The following is a 23,289-nucleotide window of genomic DNA, read 5'->3' on the forward strand; positions in this document are numbered from 1 at the left end:
AGAGAACATCTGTTTGGGATTTGGGACTGGGCACAACAGCCGCTGAACGCGCACCCTTTTCTCAGAACAGAGGGAGGCGCTGGAATCCACCTCCTCGCACAGAAACTGGGAAGGGGGGGGTGCCACGGCAACTAGGAATTGTGAGTCGTGGTCTCACGGCAACTGCGGAATGAGTCGAGCACCTGATAAAAGAGCCTTTTTTCCTCCAGTGCAATGGGGGCGGGGCTATGCAAATGAGACCACGGAGGCTGCTGGGAAGCAGCCATTGCGTATTGGGACAGGACCAACCAAAGGAATTGTTTTAAAACTTGAAAATAAACTTGACAAAGGCTGAACAATATGAATGCGAACATGCAATGAAATCGCTGTGGACCCCGCCTGCTTCTGAGTGAGGTAAGAAAAAGAGAGAGAGAGAGAGAGAGACAAGGTCCTTGAAAGTTCATCCACCCATTGTGTAAACATCCTGTTATCAGCTGAGCTATCTCTGCACAGCCAGTACATAAGTATAACATCTGCAGCTATGCGCAGACAACTACTCATTTCCCCTATAACAAAATTAATTAATCTATTTTAAGACATCCCACAAAGACTAACTTAATCACATAATGGCAACAAACAGCAGTGGACGAAGTCTTGCAAATATACAGGTCAGCAAGTCAAAGCCCAAAAAACTCCACAGAAACGCACAAGCAACTTTGCCCTGAGAAGACAGAGTCAGAAACGACCACAGTTACACTCCACTGCGTGCTTCTTCGGACTGCCTCGATTTCTGAATTAGTTCGATCTCACTGGGCCACACCCAGAATCGCTGATCTGTAACAACAACAAAAAGATAATTACACACTAGCGCTGCGTACTACACAGTGACTTACTGTTCAGTATTTTATCTGGCCCAAACTACCGTTCACTTGGCTCTGCTGCTGAGAGAAGCATGATTCATACAACAAACTGTAATTAATAGGGTGTGCAGCCTGGCTTTATTTTAGAGGTACTTTGTAAATGTGATATTCTGTCTGTGATCTGAACGAGGCTTTCATCCCTTTCTCAGCATGACTGATTAAAAAACTGCAGTGAGAATCGGCCCCAAGGTGCTACCCATTTTTTGTGATCTATGCTGGTTTCTGTACACCCGTGGAAAGAATTACTGGGGTGGCAGCATAGCATATTGGTGAAGGTAGAACTTGAAAGGTTGCTGATTCAATTCCCTGCTGGGGCATTGCTGCTGTACCCTTATAGGAGGTACTTAACCCACAATCGCCTCAGTAAATATCCAGCTATATAAATGGGTCAAACTTCTCACGAATTTGATGCCATTCAAAGACAAAAAGTTACAATACACCAGTTTTTTCCCCCGTCTGCTTGCAGGAAACGAGTGAATCTGGGGGTCGAAACCTACAAAACATAAACAAGGTTAACTTACCGGATATTTCTCATTATCTGCAGTGTTTATAGGGTGGTGCTCTCAGTAACACAAGTTGCGACATCTGCTTTCCGTCAGAGGTATCGGTGACAGCGGTGTCAGGCTCGTAAGACGCAGGGGCCTAACAATTTCCCCCGTCCTTGAGAAATAACCCACCTAACCACATTCCGCCTCCTTCAGCGGGACACGCGTCCGCACGCGAGGCGACCGCTTAATCAATAAGGCCACGTTTCCACGACAACCTTTATTTCCTGCACCGTTTTTCCCGGGATATGACATTCGCCCGCTGCTCCGCACACCTGCCGCGCGGTTCACATTCGCTCTGACAGGCGATCCGTCAGCTTATTGGCTCCTCACAAAGAAACCTCATTTACGGGACATGATAAACAAATGCAATAAGGGAATATTGGACACACGTCTGGGGCGGGAGGAAAAAAAGGAAAGAAAGGAGAGGGAAAAAAAAGAGAAGAGCGGGGGGGACTCGCATCCCGTGTAATTCCGTGACAGTTTACATCCTGCTGAACAAAGACAGGAGAAGTGTCAATCGAGCGGTGGACACGGCCCAGCCCGGAGAGCCCTGAAGTCCCGCTAGCGCTGACGCCAACGTGCAGAACGCGGCGCTCACCGCTCCTCTGTTCTTTTTTCCTTTCGGTTAACAGAGAGCTCGTTAATTGTATTTGATAAGAGGGACACGCGTGTCAGAGGTGATTACACCCTCTCTTTCACACAGCTGCCCTGGGGGGGGGTGGGGGTGGGCAGCTGTGTGAGGGGAGGACACGGTAGAAACGGTCCTGGGACAGTTACATCATCATTACGAGACGCTCGCGCGTACGCCCGCGGCATGGGGGGATTCGTTTTCCCTCCGCTTCGGGAGAAGTGCGCTCGTGGAGAACGAAAGCCGAATTTCATCCAGCTCACCCCTGTCCAAACTACTCAGGCCTCTTTAAAAAACGATGTACAGGCAGCGCTGCACAAAAGCTAAAGTGAACGAGCCGGGCACGCGTTTCTCTTACTGTGCGGTCACGCACCTCACACTCTCAGGACCTGCTTAGCACAGTTCAGTTGGGTGCAGTCTGGTTGAGCACAGTTCACGTGTGCTGTGCCTCCTCCACCCTCACGCCCCCACCTCCTCGCTGTGGACGATCCCTTGGGGGGGGTTATCACGAGGAAAGGAAGAGAAGGGAAGTTGGGGGGTTAATAATATATGTCACAGGAGTTTTTAATCCGTTCTTTCTCGCACAGGAAACATGGATCATGACTCACAGGCCGGGCTCTGGCGCAAACCCGAGTCTCTTCCACAGCTGCAAGTCAGGGGTGGAACTTTCTCTTAATCCCCCATTTTTGGGTCAGGAGGTTTCTGCTTACTTCCCCGGCCTGCACCTCTTCCTAGCCGGATCACAAAAAAAAAAAAAGCGGAGAGAGAGAGAACAAAAAAAGCCGTCTGACCAAACCACCGTGTCGTAACGGCTGAAATCGTAGCCTCTCGGGGGCTTTCACACGTTCCGCCTTTTCGCATACCTACCGAAATGCATCCGTGGCATCTGAAATATGCTGGCATCCCAGCTACGCCCGAGCCACGTCGTGCTTCATCTTGAGCTGTCTGCTGTTTAGATTGTTGGAAAAATGAATAAACCAGCCGATAAACAACGCAGATGCAGCGCGCAGCAGTGAAGGGTGGTGTGTGTGTGTGTGTGTGTGTGTATGTGGGAGGGGGTTAAGCGGACGATGACATAACATCATCAAGTTTGGCAGCCATTGTAAAAATGTTGTACGTCAGGGCGCTATAGAAAACCTAAGATAGGAAAATGAGATATAGGCCCCTCCAGCCAGGGGAGACTACAGCACCCTGCAGACGGACAGGATGCTGCCATTTATCCCTGATAAGGAGGAACACCATCTGCACCTGTACTGTTTGAGCGTGGCCTGCAGCCTGCAGAATAACGCAACGATGCCCCCCGTGCATGTGCATTCTGCACCTTTAGTTCTGATGTTGCTGCGTTGCAACTTCCTCATCGCCCACGAGATGCTTGTGGACCTTTTGAGATACGCGATGGAGCGTGGGGCGGGCTGAGTCTGGGGGTGGGAGGGTCAATCTGTGGGGGGGATTTGGGAGGGGAGAAGTCATCACAGGAGGTGGTGGAGGGAGGGTCACTCCAGGGGGTGGTGGTGGGAGGGTCACTGAAGGGGGTGGGGGGGTTGGGTCGTAAAGCAGACAGGATTGCCTCTGCCGGGGAGAGAGAGGGAGGGAGGAGGGGGGAGGGGCAAGACCAGCTCAAGGAAAAGCAGGGATCAGATGCTCCACGGTTGGGCTGTCCGCTACAGCAATCGTTTAGTCATACATTAAATCCAATCTGTCTGCTGTGCCTAATCTCTGCTGAACCCAGAAATGCAGGGCCAGTAATCCCACAGCTCTGCTGCAGAGCATCGACCAGCATATCCTACACGGTATGTATTACTAGCGGAGGGTAATCTGTCTGTTGACGGGGCCCGCGCTCAATCGAGGTACAGTGAGATAAACACTTGCTGTGGATCCGTTGCACCACTTCCATGAGATAAAAGACAAAAAACAGTTGTGCAGACTGTTGCTGCCGTGCCAGCTGTCCCTGGATACCAACTTAGCAGTAAATCCAACGAGGAACACGACGTGACACACGATTTTAAAGCCAAAAGCCTGTGAAAGGTATTTCAGTTTTCGCAGCCGTAAGTTTCAGAAAAGTTAGGGCCAACTCCCATTGGCATACAGAGGGGGGCCAAAATACCATTAAGAAGCACGGTCAATTGCCATTGGTTGAAAGGTTTGGCGGGGGTGGGTGAATTTAGCTTGGTACCCGCCCTGCCCAGCCCCTATAACAGGCATGTACATCAGCATATCAGATGTGATCAGTGTTCAACCAGGACACAGCACTAAATTTAATCTGACCACTAACAGCAAGAAAAGCTGGTCTTTTCATCTCTCAGTCCTGCCTCTCCTCTCAGCCCGTACGCACACAAAAACACCGGCCATCCCAGGTAGATCTCATCCAATATTTCAACAGGGAGAACGTCCCAACGTCGCAATGAGACTCATGCACAGTCCTTCAGCGTCCCTCCACCTGAGCTCTAAAGTGACAGCACCTCTGTGAAATATGACACATCTCTCAATGGAAATTCCATTTCTTCGGGAAGAAGAAGATAAAAAAAATCTCTCCCTTCTGGAATCGCACCCTTGCTGTTTTCTGTCAGGGGTGTGTGCTCGGCGCCGACAGAGGCCTGGCATAATCAACAGCAGACCGAATCCCCGCGCCCATCGGCTCCGGACCCTTAATCCAGCTTCCAGCACACGGCTCTGGGCTTACATATACATTTATTTACCCGTTTGCTTAGCAGACTCCTTTATCCAGGGCGATGTACGTGGCTTACACTTCCCCATCTTTCTCTATTTATACAGCTGGACATTAACTTAAGCAATCCAGGTTAAGTGCCTTGCTCTAGGGAACAACAGCAGTGGCCCACCTGGGCACTGAACACACAACCTCCGGGTTATGAGCTCCATCACGCCAGTAAGTAACAGCTTCTGTTCAGCGCTGCCCGCTATGAAGCTCTTTGTCTCATTTCTCCTTACCAGAGTGAATTTCTGAACCGCTGTTCTAATAATAACCACTCATTCTGTCCTGTGACAGAATGTAAAGACATTGCTTTAGTTAAATATAAGACAGAACAAAACATGGAATTCCCGCACAGTTTACATCATTTAAGAACCAAGGACAGGCAGGGTAAGGTTTTTTTTTCAGTTCATATGTAGATTGCGTAGAGGACACCGGTGCGACTGCTAGCATCAGGGTCAAACCTCTCTGCAGCCGATGCTATTCTTCTTTATATAATACAGTTATTAGGAGGTGATTTGATTTGAAAAGCACTGAATTAAATTACGCTGCGCGCAGAAGCAGCAGGGTTTGTCTTCCAGACGGATTACAGACGACATAAATACACCCTCTCTTCATGTGGCCTTCATGGTCTTGAGATACTAATTCTGTCTGAGTCAATAATATACACAATCCTTATTATACGTAAAGGCCAATACCGTTCACCTGAAACAAGTCTGATAAAACAAGCTTTGACGGGCCAGGAGCAGTCAGCGGTATTTTGACTTTGGCTCACAAAAAGTGGACCCTTCTCTACCTAACCTGAACCCTAACCCTAACCCTAACTCTAACACTAACCCGTGCCAGAAATTAACCAACCAAAACATCTAGTGGAAAAAAACCGTGTAGACTTCTGAACAAACGTTGCTGAAATTTTAGACAGTCATTATAGGGAGCCAGGGACAAAACTGTCTCTCTCTGACTCTGGTCCACACGCGTGTGAAAATTTAGGTGGCGGTCGCTAATGGCACCGCAGGCCAAATCACACACTCAGTTGAGGACGCAGCTCCGCCATGTGACTCCCATGGGTTCACTGTCTCATGGGAGCATCCCTGACCCGATCCGCTTCGCCCCCCTCGGCAGGGTGACGCAGAGCCGCCCCGCCCCGCCCCATATCTAAGACCCGCCAGAAACAAAAAGGTGTTTATTTTCGCCCCCCCCTTCTGCCTCACCACCCGTGTGCCTGTCCCGTTTCTGAGGGATTAGCTAACCGCGCGGCTACGGCACAGCCAGACGTGACCGCGGTTTGTTTGGATGCTGGAAGGGCTCTCCCGCCCATTGTCTGCGCTGGCACAGACGCCCCGATCGTGATGCCAAGCGCAACGTGACCCCCCCTCCCCCCCGCCCCCACCTGCGCCCAACCAGCAGACACAGGCAGGAGCTCCACGCTAAGTGAATGGGGCTTATCTCTACGCTCTGGGATGTGGGAAATCGCAGTGAATGAATGCAGTGTCACCGGAGTGACGAGGGTGCAGCCGTCTCAACACACGGAGCATTGTCTCTGGAGTTACGCCACAGCGGCACATGGTCGAAAGAGCCTGTCTCTCTCCCCCTCCGCGCCGCGGGGCAGGCTATTATTAGACTGATCCAGTTTGCTAGTAAACTTTAAAGTTATGTTGTTTGTGCTGAGGTGAGCTGCGGCAACTTGCTTTGGTTCTAAGTCAAAACCGAAGTTGGTTGTCCCTGTGTTCTTCAAAGGAGAGGGGAAGACGTAGAAGAGAGAGAGAGAAAGGCAGCCTGGTCACTCTGAGGTCAGCTTTCAGGATGTAAAGTTCTGTTCATTTCCGCAGTGCTAATGCAAGACTTTTGGCTTCGGACTGTAACCCACGTTTGTAACAGAGACACAGGTACTTGGTGACCCGTGAACAAAGCACTGCCCTCAGGCTGCAAGTCCCTACTGCTGTTAACACTGTTGAACTCAGGACAGCATCTTTCTGTCTTCACTGTCCCCAAGCTGTGGCATTGCAGAGGAAGCACAAACGAAATCAGAAAGCCCAAAACAAGGAGACGCATCAGCCTTCTTACTTATCGATCTATGTGATGTACGTATACAGGTATACCGCTTTTGGTCTGACTGGCATGACACTGACTGGCTGCTATGCCACAATTCTTCTGTCTTGTGGAGAGATTTCTACTAAGGGTGTAAAAACCACCTATAGAAGTGGCACAGGGTGTGGCTGTGAGAATAGCGCAAAGAGAAATTGTGGTTCGAGGTCACACGCTCAGCGCTCTGCATCACAAGTCCCTGGGGGCAAAGGTCGGGCAAGAGTTTGCCCTACAGTAGGAATCAGGCAGACGATTCGACGGCATTTAGTCTTTCGACTTCCTCAAAGTCGCTACGGCCAAGAGGATCGCCAGAGACGTTATTAAACCGACGAAGACCCGTTCCTGTCGTACGGACACATCGTGAATTTAGTGCGTGTGCAAATGTGATTGTTAGAAGAGCAAAAGAATTTTAAATATGATGCTACGTCCAGTGTAGGATACAGATGTTTATACTGTGTAAGCAGGGTATAAACATGACAGCCACTGAATGACGCAGCAACTCTAGGTGACCTTTGCTGCACACGGCAAACACCTGGATACTCGCTCCCGAAGCACAGCTTACTTTGGTGAAAAATACCTCATTTTAAGGCTTTTTAAAACGATTTTGAGCTTATTCGGGATAAAGACGGAGAAGAATGAGTGAGCAGTTTACGCCATCTGTGTTGTGCGTCATGTGATTACGCGGTGGAGCCGCCGCCGTTCCCCCCACAAAGCCTCGCCCCGCACGTGCCTCTCAGAAACACTTCCTCCCGCGTCCGCTTTTGATGCTCCAGGTGCCACGTCAATGGCGCACTCACGCGCCTCCTTTTCCGACGCGAAAAAGATCATTTAGGACTTGTGTGAGCTGAAGAGATGTGATCACCGACACTGTCGTCTGCTTTTTTACCCGGACAAAAGGGGAAAATCACGGCGGCCGTCTCTCCAATCGGGTTTCTGAAAGGCCTGTCACAAAAGCGGCCCACATCTGAAAGCGTGGGAATGGGCGACAGTTTGAGGGGAAAAAATGGGTTTATCATGGGTGTCACGGGTCTTCATGTTATAGGCCACGAGATGGCGACGTGTGATGTAATCAGGGGTCAGGAATCGTTTGGCCTTGACCTAACAATGTCACGGCGGCTCAGCGACACCACTGCCCGGTCATCTTATCGGCCAATCAGATGCGCCGCCGTTGCCTGGGAGATCTGGCGAGTAACAGACAATCACCAGCAGCTCTAGCAGGCCAAGACTTCCCAGACTCCGTGTCACCTTCCCGGGCAAAAACCTCATCCGCATTGTCCGGTTTCGGCACACGCGCTTAAAAAAAGTTTGCATTGTGACGTAAGCCTCTCAGGGTACGGGTGGAGGACGCTGAGCAACAGGTGGGAAATAAATCCAGCCTTTTTTGCTGAGCACCTCCTCCAAAAGGGAAACATAGCACAGCATCGCTGAGGGGCCAGATGAGGAGCACATTTAATAAATGATAACATTCATCATCTTTACCAACGGCATCACCGTGTACCCAATCCAGCTCCTTTTACGAGCCCATTTTTCTATACAAGGCTCATTATCTGTTGGGTTTTTATATTCAATTTAATTCCTGACCACTCCACTTGCTTTTAAACCCTTAATTAATATTGCTCAGCTGGCGGGGCTTTCTTAATAACATAAAAGATAACTCAATGACAAGTCCCCCCCGAATTCCTACTTTGGGGTGTTTTATGCCTTCGCACACCCCCCCCCGCCCCAGTCACATGCACTTGATTAAGAGGGGGCCGATGATTAATCACGACAGACTTCCCAAATCCCAAATTTAATCTGAGATGAATTATTTTTGTTTAAGGGAAAAAGAACATACAGCAATTTGTTATAATCTACTCAAGTGTCCGCAAGGGCAGGTACGCTTAACAATAACCCGGAGTGCACGCTCCGGTTCCTAATTCGCGGTAATGAAGAACATGTGCGCCGGACTCTGTGATACCGCTGCTGCAGTCTCTGGCCTGGGGCCCAACTCTGAGCCAGAGAGACAGAGAGAGAGAGAGGAAGATGTGGAAGAAAGAGAGGGAAGGAAAAGAGAGATAGGAGGAGAGGGAGATGTAGAAGGAGAGGGAAAGAGAGAGAAAGGAGGAGGGGAAGTGGCAGAAAAGAGAGAGATGGAAAGGGGAAGATGTAGGAGAGGGGGAGATGTGGAAGGAAGAGGGGAAGATGTAGAAGAGAGAGAGAGAAAAAAGTGAGACTGAGAATGAAAGAAGGAGGAAAATGTAGAGGAGAGGGAAAGAAAGAGACAGAGGGAGAGAGGAAGGATGGAGAAAAAAAAAAAGAAACCAAAGAAGAGAGAGAAAGAAACAGAGAATGAGAGAAGTGGAGAGTGAGTAAAAAGAGAGAGGAAGAGAGAGGAGGAGAAGCAGGGAGAGGGCCTCGTGGTGACCTTGATGTCTGGGCATCACCGCGCGGACGTAACGATCCCTGTGGTCCTAAGCAGTCACACACACCCCCCCTCACCTACCCCCACCCCCCGAGGGGGGAAAAAATAGCGAGTCTGTGACAGCGAGTTCTCTCCACGCGTTTACCTCGCCGCGTAAGCAAAGTGGAACGCCGTTATTTCAGAACACGGCCTGTCAAAATGTCACGCCGCGCCCGTCACACAGAGGGGAGTGAAAGCTCTGATTGGCCGCACAAAGAGAGGAAGCTCTGATTGGCCGCACAAAGAGATAAAGCTCTGATTGGCTGCACAAAGAGTGAAAGCTTTGATTGGCTGCACAAAGAGTGAAAGCTCTGATTGGCCGCACAATGAGTGAAAGCTCTGATTGGCCACACAAAGAGTGAAAGCTCTGGAAGTCTAGAGAGTGGTGATGAACACACTGGCATCTCCACGGCTGCCAGCCTCTCCCCGTTTTCATCTGTGCCGAATTCACTGGCCCCTTGAAAAGAGAAACATAAAGCTGGAAAGAGTAATCCGGGGTAGAATCTTAGGCCAGACATGTTCCATTGCCCGGCCAGTCAAACCCGAACTAAATGAGAGAGAAATGTTCTATAAGGTCTCTTGGTGTTTAAATAAAACACACAATACAAAATAGCAGCATCAGCTTACTCTAAGAAATGCTAAGACTTCCTGATTCTCTATCCAATTGCTCCACCCCTTCCTCTCTCCCCCCTGGCCCTGCCTCAACCAGCCTTGACAGAGAGGAAACTTTTCTTTTCAGTGTTTCTACCCCCTTTTGTCAGGTGTTTCTTTTAAGAGACCTGCGACGGGGTGCACCTGTTCTGCCAGAGCCGGGGGGCTGCACAGCCAGCTGACAGCCTCAGAGCGGAAGAGAACCCGTTATTACAGCAGGGGAAGGAGAGCGGAAGTCTCAGAGACTGCGATTCCCCCCCCCCCCGCCCCCAGTCAATGATCTCCAGCAAGAAAAGAACCAACAACAACCCAAAAAAAACAAAACAAATGAACTGGACTGTCACAGTCTTGCTGTTCCATAGCAAAATCATGATCGTTGATGATCGAAAAAATAGACCGTGTGCGGTGACAGAGATTTTCACCTGGCAAAGGCTGACTTTCATTACCAGCTAAAATGCTGAGGGTGACAGCACCTGACATGTCTGGGCTCCAGTTCAGTTCACCAGGTGAACTGTGTCTGACAGAAGGAGTTCTTCTGGGACCAAGAAATGAATCCCAAAATTAAGTGACTGGACATCAATCCTTAGCAACTTAACTGAATGTAATTTTTATTGCTAATTTGTGTAAGGAGCACAACTGAACCCAGAAAAAAAGGGGCTGCATTTTAGCTTGATATTTTCATAAGCAGAGATACACCTCTGAAACAACACTTTTTTTTTCACGAAGGAATTATTGGGCAGATGACTGTCAAGACACGTCAAGTTCAGACTGGCATTCAATAAACGGCTCAGTTGAATCAAATTAATTAAGAGCTCAGCTGAAATGAAAAAGAAAAAACCTCACCAGTGAGCTTGGTAGGTCTGCAGTACCTGGGCTGAGAAACCGAGTGGTCAGGCTAAGTTTCGACTGTAAACAGCCCCCCCGCCTCCTACCTCAGCTAGCCCCACCTCCTCTCCTGCAGAGCTCTCTGGCAGGTGAGGGGGAGGCGGGAAGAAGAAGGGCGGGGGGGCAAGCGGACAGGTGAAAGGTCAGTTTCTGCCGTGATTCCTGGAGCTGACAGGAAGGCAGGCGAGCGTGAGAGAAAGAGACACAGCTGTGAGCTTCACTCCTGGGGGGTGGGTTAGGAGGGGAATGGGAAAGGGGGGGGGGGGGGGCTGTTTAAATCCTCCCAGAAGCGAGGAGGGCCCCTCTCCCTTCAGGATTCAGCACATGCCGCGGCTCACCTCGCAGGAGAGCGAAGGAAAAAAAAGAGGCGAAAACAATGTTCAGAGAAGCCGGGGTCGGACGACCTCTCAGCCGCCGGGCCTGCCGTATTCAGCGGAAAGGTATTTGACAAGCAGGCACGTGGCATCGGGGAAGTCCCGGGGGAGGTTAACATGTGTGGCAAAATGGGCGGCAGTGCAGCATAGTGGTAAGGAGCAAGGCTCGTAGGTTTCTGGTTCGATTCCCCTTGGGCAGGGTACTTAACCCAGAATTGCCTCAGTAAAACTCCAGCTGTATAAACGGATAGCATGCAGAAATTGTATCTCATGTAAGTCACTCTGGATAAGAGAGCCTGCTAAATGACAATAATGTAATGTTATGTAAAATGTCTGGAAAGTAAACTGTTAGCAGAGCCCAACACAAACCATGTCCGCTAACCTACAGCTAGGGGTCAGTTAGGCGTGATCTCCCTGCCACAGCCCTCTCCCGCGGCAGCATTGAGTGAGAGCCCGCTCCAGCACATCTTCAGAGAGGAGAATGTACCTGCCTGCCTGTCTAACGGAGAACAGGAGCGGCCTGCTAAACGCTATGAACAGGGTCAGTTGCTGAGCCGTTCAGCGCACCGGAGGGTGACGTGTGTGGCGGGGGGGAGGTAGTGGGGTGCAGTGCTACCCCCTGGTGGGAACGCTTGTTTAGGAAGAGGGAGAGGTGACGGCACAACTGGGTGCGATCCCCCCCCCCTCCCAACACCACAACCCCCCAGCTATCACGGGGGTAGGGGCACGGTGGGGGGGGCGGGCTACAGATCGCAGACACACAGCGTCACATCTGGGACGCAGGCCTCCCGGAGCACGCGGCTTCGGCCTGTTTCTGGTGCGTTCCCCTCACTCCCGGCCCGACCGCATTCCTGTCTAATTTGCCCTCTCTGGATGTTTACCGCGGCTGACATTTCGCACGGCAGCCTCTCCTGACTAATGAACTGCCGTGACTCGAGGTCTCTGTTAGAGCCGCGGTTCGAACCGCGGCGGGAGGGCCGCACGCGCTTAGTCACCGGCCGTCCAGACGGACGGCGGGAAGGACCGGACCAGGTTGGGGGTGGGGGTTGGGGGTGCGTGCGCCTTCCTGTCCTCACTTTCCTCTCCCCTGACCGCACGCCGTCAGTCAGAATGAGACATGAGTTGGATTTCAGACTACGATCCTTCAATACGTCTGACTTGAGTGCTGTATCAAAAGGCTGAAATCTGGGGGGCATTTTTAGCACGAACCCCCTGCCAGCTGCAGCGATGCCTGCTTATGAAGCAGCTGAGCGCAGCTAAGTGGCTGGCGTTCGGCCCCTGACATGACACTGGCTGCTGGTTAGGAATACCAGGGCAGCTCTATTGGATTAAACAGCTGCAAGCGTGTAGGAAAATCCAGTAATAAGAGCCGCTCTCTCCATCTCCGGGTGGATAGACCGCAGAAGGACTGCGGGCCCATCTATTGGGGGTGGGAGGTTTGGAGAGACTGAGAGAGAGAGGGAGAGAGGGAGAGAGAGATGGAGAGAGCGAGATGGAGAGACAGTGGGCGTGGAACTCTGAGAGCCATACAGGTGGGATGTGTGGGTTACCTTGGTGAACTGACTCCTAGATCACGTGCATCGCATGGAGCAGCACGGTTATATGAGGCAGGAAATTAAGCTTCTCCCCCTCCCCCCACACTCATCTCGCTCTCTCCCTTCACCTTTCCCCTTTCATGGTCTTTACTGGTGCTGAATGTAGAAGTAGGGGCTGAAACGGTAGCACACACTGGCTGTGTCTCCCATTGATTAAGGTGACGGGAGGGGAGAGAGAGGGGCAGTGTCTGTGTCACTGTGCCAGAACTTTCCAGGACCCTCCGAGGGCCGTCACAACAGGGGCAGTTTCGATTTGCTGCCTTGGTGAGGGGGTTTTACCCGTGAGGGAGAGGACGTGGTGACACCTGGCCACAGACCCCGCTTCCTCACGCATTATTAAAAGAGCTTTATCAACACGGCCGCTTCCCAGCACTGTGCTTCCACTTTACAGCACAGGCAGTTACCCCCGGAGAGGGCAATTCAGCACAGCCATCACACACACACACACACACACACGCGCGCGCACACACATGCGTGTGCACGCACACACATGCACATGCACTCACACGCGCGCACGCACACACGCACACACACAAACACACAGACATACACAAGCTCATCCAAATACACACTGACATAGACACACTCACATTTTCTCTCTCTCTCTCTCACACACACACACACACACACACACACACAAACACACACACATGCTCACACAGAGACATACACACACACACAAACAAAAAAATGTACACCCACATGAACAAACACAAACACGCATGCTGCCAGACGCAAACTCACACGGACACACTCGCACAGAAACACCGGCACATTCATACACACATAAACACCCAAATACAACACAAAGACACTGGTGCAGTCAGACACGCAAACACAGACAGTGCTCTCATTCCATCCTCCGTCCCCACAGACAGCGCAGGTAGACAGAACTTCATTTCGTGCCACATATGGCCGTGCTGTTCCCTGAGACAGAGAGGAGTGAGGGGGTCTGCTTAGCGTGGTGATGCGGCTAACCCATCTGCCTGGCCCTGATTCATGCCCACAGGGAGAAGCTCTGTGGCTGTGGGGAACTCACTTGGGGAGCCAAGGGGGCTTATCGCTACCTCTAGCCTGACCACACGCACTGGCCATGACATGTCTTCACTCTCTCTCTCTCTCTCTCTCTCTTTCTCTCACACACGCGCGCGCACACGCACACATACATACACACAAACACGCGCACGGGAAAGAGGTGCTGCCCCTAATGGAGGAACACGATAATGACACCTTCTTACATGCAACGTGTCCCCCCCATTACTCACCCCACCATCACATCCCTGCTCCCGGAAGCGATTGCCTGATCAGCTCGTTCGACACATAAAGCCGTTCCCTTAGCACTTGGGCCCGCTCAATTTCTGCAGGCACCTCCGCCGTCCCCCTCAAATGCCTTTTTAATTGGATTTCTGTCTCAGCTCCATATTATGTGCTCAGCGGAGGCCCCCCTTTTCTCCGTTTTACACATCACCTTCTCCTTTATGCAGCTGGATATTGACTGGAGCCACTTGGGACATGTTAAGCTTAAACCACGACGCGCTGACTCATCGGGTAGGGTGGTGAAGCGGTGACAGAGCCGGGCTCGTCAAAGGGGGGGGGGGGAAGGGGTTGCAGGGTTCATTCTCACCTGCGGCATTGCCCTTACACCCTTAAGCTGCGTACTTCAACTGGATTTCTTCAGCAAATATCCGGATGAACAAAGGGATAATACGCGATATAGGCGAAGCCGTCCTTGGCGGCTATGTATGCCGAGCGAACAGGCAGTAATAAAGTGATAACGGACAGATTGATGATGTAGAGATGAATGGGAATGAGAATGATGGATGTTCTCAGGAGCACAAAAAAGTAGTGGCAGAGGTGACTCTCAATGTCATAATACAAATACACGAGCCTAAACCACCCTTCCTAGTGTCCTCCCTACAGAGGAAGGCTGGAGCCAGGGGCAAAACTGGAAGCAGTCAATTAAAGGGCTGAAGAGTGAGAATCTTAAAAAGCAGGGAGATATAAAAACTACCACAGTTACACAGACTTATGTAACCCAGCCGGCTCGCCCGGTCCTGTTAAGGGCACTTTCACGTTACAATCCGTTTCCTGGTACTGCACACTATATCAGCTCCGGAAGCCTCACACTGGTTCAGTTTGATATCAGGAAAAAAAAAACTGACCCAACTGTCAGAGTTCAGTTATTTATGCCGCGCAACACACGATGAGAACTCCCTCCGAAAAAACCTCAGAGTTCCTGCGCTCAGCTGCGAATCGGCCCTTTGCACTACCATCCCCTCAGACGGCTGAGGGCCATTCCGAGTGCGGCGGCAGTGATGTCACAATGGATCAGGCTTCCGTCTCCTGCCGCGGTTCCGATCCATGCAGACAGCTCTGGCGCAGGGGCCAGCCTGCGAACAGGCCCGGAGCCTGTTTCTGAGGATGTGTGGAGCTTTGGAGCTTGAGAACCACAGTCATGAGTAGTAAAGCTCAGTGATCCCCCCCCCCCCCCCCCCCCACACACACACACACACACACACACACACTCCACCTCCTCATGGTGATGCGTCCATGACCCCCTCCTGTTCCTCCCCACAAACACCTCCTGGTTATTTCCGCTCTTCAGACAGTGCTGTGAACACTATTATTTCTTCATCACTCCTTCCTACATTTGATACCTTCAGCCCTCTGCCAATGGCCCTGACTTCTCCTTTTTTTTTCACCACAGAGAAACGCGAACCCCCCCCATCAAGCCTGTGACATGTATGTTTATCGTGAGTCCTGTCAGCTAAGACAAATTAGGAGAGCATCCTGTTTGTTAAAAAAAAAAAAAAAAAGAAAAACACACTCTCACAGCGTGGCGGCTTGAAACACCGCAAGAGTCTGTGATGTGGATTTGTGTTAAGTACGGTCACATAAACTCACTCACACACACACACACACACACACATACATAGAGAGCGAGAGAAAAAAACAGAAAAACAAGGACACATAACCAAACAGGTCCGTGAGAATGAGATTTCATAAATTCTTGGAATGTTCCGTGGATTCCGAGGCCCGGAGGCCGTCGCGGTAGAGAATGGGCAATATGCAAATAGCATGCACAGTATGGGAAGAAGTTTCCCACAAGCGGAGTGTGAAAGGACTGCTCCCTCCCTATACAGAGGCTCCTGAATGGGCCCTTTCTTCTGCGGGAGAAAGTGTCTGAGGTAGAGCGGGCAAACTGCAAAGGTAACTAGGTCCTTTCTCTCCAGGCCTCGCTCTCAAAGCCCTGCCACACAATAGCTCATTTAGGCATTCAGCTCCACGATCCCCCCCCAATAAAGCACATCCAACTGCTGTTTGGAGGCACAAGGGAAACTGACTCGGGAGGGGAAAAAAGAAATAACTTTCTCAAACATGAAGCTTTACTTCCATGCAAAACAAAACAAAACAAAAAAAAAACAACCACAACATATGTCTAATTGTGTATCTTCACCAGTGGCTGTTTCAGGAATTTATGTCCAAATTAATTTATTTTTATGTAGGCACATTTATGAAAAGATTGAGGAAAATCAGGCCTGTTGATGTATTAGTATTAAGGTAGCCCTGGATGGATGCTCTGTCCGCTTTTTGTATCTGTAAAGCCACTGCACCTGCTGGTAAATAATTTGCAAACCAAGGTCTGAACACTTTCCTCATGTATTGACTCATGTTTCCCATGCTTTCCTGTAAGCACCGTCCTTCCTGGACCCTGCATGTATGACGATTTTACTTGTGTGGGTGTGTTATCAGTGTGATATCGCGTGTGACTTTCGGCCCCTACAAAAGGGCGATACCTCGAGCGGAGAATCTGTATCTCTCTCCCTCTGCCGGCATCATTTCAGAAATGTGTTTTGGATCATGATGAACGGCCTTTGGCTGACACCGGCATACACCTGTGCTAAGTATGTAAACCGATATCCTCACAGAATGATAACACCACAGAGCAAGCATGCATGTGATCAAAACCCACCACAGGTATAAAAACACAGGTGAGCAAAGTGATCACGTGACATCATATAGCACATGAAAATCAGTGTAATATGTGCAATATATCACTGGGGAAAAGCACGTACTGTTTACAACAGCCATGTAGCATTTTTACGCGTGGTGTAATATCAGACTAAATCTCTCAGACATGAAAATCGCGCAAAGAGCCTACACGGGGACTGTTTTAAGATGCTGTCTGACAGACAAATGCCGGCTCATACAGTACAACTGATATCTTTGCTCCTGTGATTTCAAGAGTGGACATGGCCCGTGATACAAAGCATCACCAAATGATTCAATTTCGCCAAACCGAGAAGGGTGAAATCTGAAAAGTGAAACACCTTTCAGCTGTATCACAAGCGTGCCTCCACACCTCTGCGCGCCTGATGTAATGAAGAGGACTGAAGAAGCTACTCGAGGAGCAGACCCATCCCATGCCAACTGACTTATCCTTAATAAGACCAACCATGTACAGTGCATATGACTTTCCCCCCCCACACACTGTCGCAGGCCCGATAACGATGTGAGCGCGTCTCCCTCGGTGGTTAGAGCCTCTCGCTCCTTTTCTCTGCCGCTGATAATTACCCGACAAAAGCGCCGCGTCCTCCTGTGTGTGGGTACTCGGCGACTCAGAGTAAACAGTTATCGTAAGAAACAAGGGTTCTTCGGGCCGGCCGGCCTGCCTGCCGTGTGCATTAATTTATGCAAATCTCAAGAGAGCGGCGGCGTTGTTATGCAAAGCCTACCCCTCCACCCCCACCCCCCCCCCCCTCCAGGAAGAAAAGAGTGATCACCTTCCTAGATACTGCCCCCTGCAGCCCCTCTGCCAGCTCCGCAGGCTCCTCCCCCCGAGCCCACCCCCCCGGCCCGACAGCTGAATGGAATGGAGGTGGGGGATTATGCCCGGGAACAACCCCGGTGCTTTGTGATTCTTCTGAGCCCTTTCTTTAAAGGACCTAAACACACACACAATTTGACACGCTGGCGGACTCACAAAGAAAACTTGATGGGGGTGGGGGGCGGGGGGGTTGACGGGGGGGTGCAGAGAAAGTGAAATCATACTCGAGGCACGCATGGGCGCCTAGGTCAAAGGTCAAGCAACAGCACCCCCACCACCGCCACCCTCCTCTGGCTACTGTGTCTTAGCAGACTTAAAAGTTAGAAAGAGAGGGGTGGAGGGTTGAGGGTGGGTGGTGTGCAAGGAGGGGGGGTGTTTTTCCCCTGACTTGGCACTTTCAAATGAAGCAAAGGAAGTTGCTCTCAAGCAGTCAGATAAATGAAAATTTCCTCTTTTACTAAACTCCACACACCGGGGGTAGACCTTTTAAATGTTAACAGATGGCTTTTTTAAAAAACTGCACCAGCAGACCGAGGAAACTTCCGTCTACCTGGCTTAGTTACGGCCAGCACTAACTCTGTAGAAACACAGGCTAACCACAGCTTTTTTTTATTGTTTTCACGCAGGTTTACTGCATGTGGTTACATTCAATATTTGCCCAAAAAAAAAAAAAACAGTTCAGTACACTTATTAAAATTTTATCAGCCAAATAAGCATCCCCCACTGTCACAGCTGAGGAAAAGTGAGCTAGTAGCCTGAGCCAGGCCTAAAACCCCAGCATTTCAAAGAGAATTTGTGAAGGTAACAGATTTAACGCGGCTAAATATTTCAGCGTGTGCCCTGGGGGGGGGGGGGGGGGGCCTTGAGGGAGCCTCGCTTTGACAAAATTCAAAAGTGGAAACCATACCTTTAAAATATATCCGATTTCCTTTGAAATGAAGGCCCGGCGTCCCCCCTCTCTCCCTCGTTTTTTCGGCCGGTTACAAAGCTGCACCAGCAAGCATTTGTTTATTTTGTTAGGAATGTTAACACGGGCCTGCATTCCTCTATTCCCAAATTGCAGTGTTAAATTACCATTCTGCGGAGCGCTATTCCTAAAGGATGGGGGGGGGGGGGGGGGGGGTGGATGAAGGGGATGCCACAAAGAGCTGCAGTATCCCCCACCAATTGCAAACACCTGTCGTCCTGCCAGCTGTTAGCGCCTTGATGTTTACCGCCCTGGCCCCATCGCGCCTTTGTCGGTGTGGACGGGCAGGAGGGCCGTCCGGTCACCAAAAGCTTGCTCTCTCTGTGGAGGAGCTGGGTGTCACCTCTAGGTTCAGTGGCAACAAGCCTCTAAAGGTCTGCATTCTCGCTTTCAAGATCTCTTTTTTTGGTTTTCGCTATGGTTGATCATCATCGGGGTTTCTTGATGATCGGTCAGGTCTCTGAAGGAATGGATCTAGGTCTGTTTACCCAAAAGCAAATCAAGCACACCCTTTTTTCACATCAGGAGGTCTGAGGCTCTCTCCGGGTGGTATGCATTTGGACCACGTGCAGCTGGGAAGGGAATTCAACAGCTCTTTACAATGAAACTATCTGCCTGTCAGTGTCAGAGCCACTGCAACAGTGACCAAGCCACACCAACTGATGCTTTCCTCCCAGAGGGAAAGGAACTCTCTATCAATGGCCGCAGTGTAGCATAGTGGTTAAGGAGCAGGACTCGTAACCGAAAGGTTGCCGGTTCAATCCCCACTGGGACACTGCTGCTGTACCCTTGGGCAAGGTACTTAACCTACAATTGCCTCAGTAAATATCCAGCTGTATAAATGGATAACATTGTAAAGAACTGTAACCTATGTAAGTCGCTTTGGATAAAAGCGTCTGCTAAATGAATAAATGTAAATGTAAATGTATCAAAGGACCTAGGGACTGATAGCTCTAGTGAACATGGTCCAAAGACCTCCCATCCTGAACAAGCACATCCGTCCCCATCCTCGGTCACACTCTGGTTCATCCAGCCAATCCCAATTCAGTTCCGAGCAATCAGACGGACACTGACGAGGAGAGAGAGGCAGCCTCCTGCCATATGTAACTGCCAATCAGACGACACGCAACTTGGAATCCCGTTAGGCAGGAAGTGGATCAGATGCAGACTCAGAGAGAGAGACAGACACACACACACACAGCTGTTACTGCGCATGCCTGTCCTTCTGAATCCAGACACATGCTGTCGTTCAGAATTTCACACCACCAACCCGCAAAAAAAGAAGAACCAGCATCACATGACACTCCCACAAATTTATCTCCCAGGTGGACCTTTAGCCCCATTAAGCAAAATGTTGGCACCAATAAAGGCAATACCCCCTCACACAGCATCGCACTTGTGTCACCTTCACGCCAATGTTATATTTGTTTGATGGACGCACTCTGAAATGAATTGAACTCATTATGACAGAAGACTGCTACAGATGTAAAAACTCATATTTATTTCAAACAAATGTTGCTTCAAACAGGTACAAATGACAACAAAAGAAAGGTGCGCTGATGGGTTACACGGCGAGGTAAAGGTGAATGATCAAATTAAAATGCTTGAAATGATGCTTGATGACGTATGCAGCAGCCACTACTACAACGACACAGATAAAAAAAAAAAAACATCTCACAACTCCTGCGTTAACTCAAGTACTTGCACATAACACAATAAAACAAGCACAATACTATTTGCATGTTAGCGAGGCAGAATAGCACCCGATCACCTTATATTAACCACCTTCGTAGGTGGTGTATCACCTTGCTTACCTGGTCGTCTCCTACAGTACATAAATTCCGCCCCGCCTGCACTGCAGCAGCGATACACCGCCATTCTTCCTCGATTGACTCAGGAAATGACACACACGTAACGAATGGAGCACAATAAAGGGAAAAGCGATTCGAAAAGCGAAACGGAGCCCGCGCCGACACGCGCGGCTTGGGTGGAAACAACATGTCACTCTCGTCCACCTAAACACGCCGCTTCGTTTTTCCCTCGATCGCGTTCCTGCAGCCGGGGGGACTGAAAAGAACGCGGCGCGGACGCGGCACGATCATCACACGCATAAACTCCCGTCAGTAGGAAAAGCGGCGAACGCACATCACTCTTTTAATTAAAAAAACGGGGATGAAACAAAAAAAATATGACAGCAGGCGCAGTAAATAAATCCCTCCCGTAAGAACGAAGACAGTTGACAGGAGGGAATCTGACAGCATGCGGGAGATAACTAAACACCATCTTTTTTTTTTTTCTACCTGCACAAGTTGCCATTTGCTGCAGCGTTTAGGAATCTCTTTCCCTTCTGCTTAGAGACAGATCGGTTTTCATGAAACGATGAACCCTTTTTTTCGCGGTCTGCGGGATTCAGTTGTCCAGAAATTAGATTCGCAGGTTTATTTTTTGCGGAGGACATCTGAAACGGCAAAGCCCCCGTTTTTTCCTCCTCCTGATCAGGTAAACATGTTTACGGCTCCAGAACAGACACTGGGTAGCTAAACACTTTGCTGTCTGTGTCACACACGTCGTCAGCGGCAGAAGGTGAAGCCTTGTCTTTTGCTTCTCAACATTCACTAAAGCCTCGAAGCTTAAAAAAGACTTTTAAAAGAGGGTCAAAAAAAAAAAAAAAAAATTCAAACTTACGCAAAAGCTAACAAAATAAAGCGATGCCAACAGCATTTCATTCCAAAATCCCGGTTGATTTAACAAAAAAAAAAACCTCCACCCACAGAGCAAATAAATAAAATAATTAAAATCAGAAATGACCAAAGTACAAATAAACATTAAATAACCCATACAACAGTCTTATTTTGTAAATAAATGGTTATATATATTGTTCTCAAACCACAATTGCCAAATTAGGCTACTGTTATGCCAATGGAGGAAGTAGACTTCTACGCCTTCTATTCTAAAATCAACTGCATCATTGTACCACTTTATTTCAAACGTACGTGTTCCAAACTCAAATCATTACTGGACAGACGCAGCTGGTTAACCCCTCGGGCGGGCAAAATGAATAAAACGGCAAAATAAAGGCGTAAAATCAACTCGCAAATGAATCGTAGTATCACTGAACAGCCTATATATATTTCCAAGCAGCAAGCATTCTGCCTCCAACAGCACCTTTACTAACGATAAGATAAACAGAATGCCAAACTCGAGGCAGCACATGCACACGCATTCCTTATATAGACTGCAGCAGTTGTTCATGCACACACAGCGCTGGCGCGGCCCCCCACTCCTTTTCTCAACCTTACCACCCAGCACGCATTGTAGAAAACAGGTAGCCAGCTAGCGACGGCTAGTTTTCTGTGCGATGCCGGAGGAAAAACGCACGCTTTGCCGTACGCGCGTTTCACTTCGTCAACTTCGCATAAAGTCTAAAAAGTAGCTTAAGCTGTCCATTACAATAAAAAGAAACACGAAAGAATCGCGCGGACAGATATATTTCAAGTGCAGATTGTTGTTAAATGTGGCATCTTTCACGTCGACATGAAGGGAGGAAACGTTACATCTCGTAAATTCACAATCATTTCAATCACGAGACAACTATTAAAATGCATTTCGAGACACATTTTTCACAGAAAAAGCCAATAAAACCATTGTCATAAGCACGCGCTTAAGAACTCAATGCAGCAACAGTGTCTCGCGCCTACTACCTGTGATCACGCGAGGAAGTGGGAGCAGGCTAGAATATGTCTAGCCTAAGTGCCATCCCGTTAAATGCATTGCAAAAATATACATTAGAATTAATTAACAACTTTAATTATTTTAAACGGCTCGACACTGTGACGCTGCACCGCCGGGGTATGCTAGCTAGCCTTTTTATTTTCTCCGCTGAAAACCAACCAGGTAGCTAGCCGGCAAGCAAGCAAATAAGTTTCAGTTCAGTAAAAGCAGCAAAACCAGGGAGAAACCAGAATTAAGTTTCAGTATCAAAGCTACAAATATTATCACCGAGCAAATACATTCAGAGTAAAAGAAGAAGAGAGAAACATCAATGGGGAAACAAAAGCGAGTCCCCGCTGTACGGGATTAGGTGCGTATAACGGTTCAGAGAGCACTGAACCGCTAGGCGGAGAGAGAGACGCGGACCAGGTATAACGGTACACCACATAGGGACAAAATAGAGAGCTTACTTACTACTTTCCTGCACTTTGGCTCACTAAAAACGAGGTTCAAGAAGTCCCAAAGCCACCGAAAAGCCGAGAGTAGAAAAATCGCCCCGCAGTCCACTTCACGGAAAGATAACCCGGCGCATCGGAGTAGTTTTACTCACCGTTATTCCTCCTCGGATTCGCCTGTTTTCTGCGCTTACACCTGGGGCCATCCGCCATGATCCTTTCGCTGTGTCTAAATGCTGCTGGAGAGTCACCTCCTCTCTCGCCCCCCGTACCCCCCCTCCTCCCTGCACTCCACCTCCCCTCCCTTGCACCTGGTTTACGACACTCTGCTTTACGACATTACCTTCTGACTGCTACACCTCTCGATCCCCCCCCCCCCCCCCCCCTCCTCACCACCTCCTTTCCCCTCGCGCTCCGCGTGCTCCAGCCTCTCTGCCTATCCGCCCGTGCGCGAGACGCTCGCGAGCTGGGGACCTGTCCCGTCCTCGCGGCAAAAGTTTGTTTGTTGCACACGGG

At 49.7% G+C, this 23,289-nt stretch overlaps 1 protein-coding gene across 5 annotated transcripts in view; it reads right to left on the reverse strand.

The window, feature by feature from the left end:
- Positions 1-22,993, reverse strand: part of LOC118772482 (zinc finger E-box-binding homeobox 1-like) — an 84,096-nt gene extending 61,103 nt beyond the window's left edge. For 2 of the 5 annotated variants that reach the window (XM_036520855.1, XM_036520853.1), the window contains exon 1: positions 22,929-22,993. In XM_036520855.1, the coding sequence (XP_036376748.1) occupies positions 22,929-22,986 (58 nt within the window). In that variant the 5' untranslated portion in view covers positions 22,987-22,993. Of the gene's footprint in view, positions 1-20,421; positions 20,721-20,907; positions 21,145-22,928 lie in introns of those variants that run through there. The other 3 variants (XM_036520852.1, XM_036520851.1, XM_036520854.1) reach the window with 2 other exon arrangements.
- Between the last annotated feature and the right edge of the window lie 296 nt (positions 22,994-23,289).

The sequence above is a fragment of the Megalops cyprinoides genome, chromosome 2 (genome assembly GCF_013368585.1).
Source record: "Megalops cyprinoides isolate fMegCyp1 chromosome 2, fMegCyp1.pri, whole genome shotgun sequence".
In the NCBI taxonomy this organism is placed as follows: Eukaryota; Metazoa; Chordata; class Actinopteri; order Elopiformes; family Megalopidae; genus Megalops; species Megalops cyprinoides.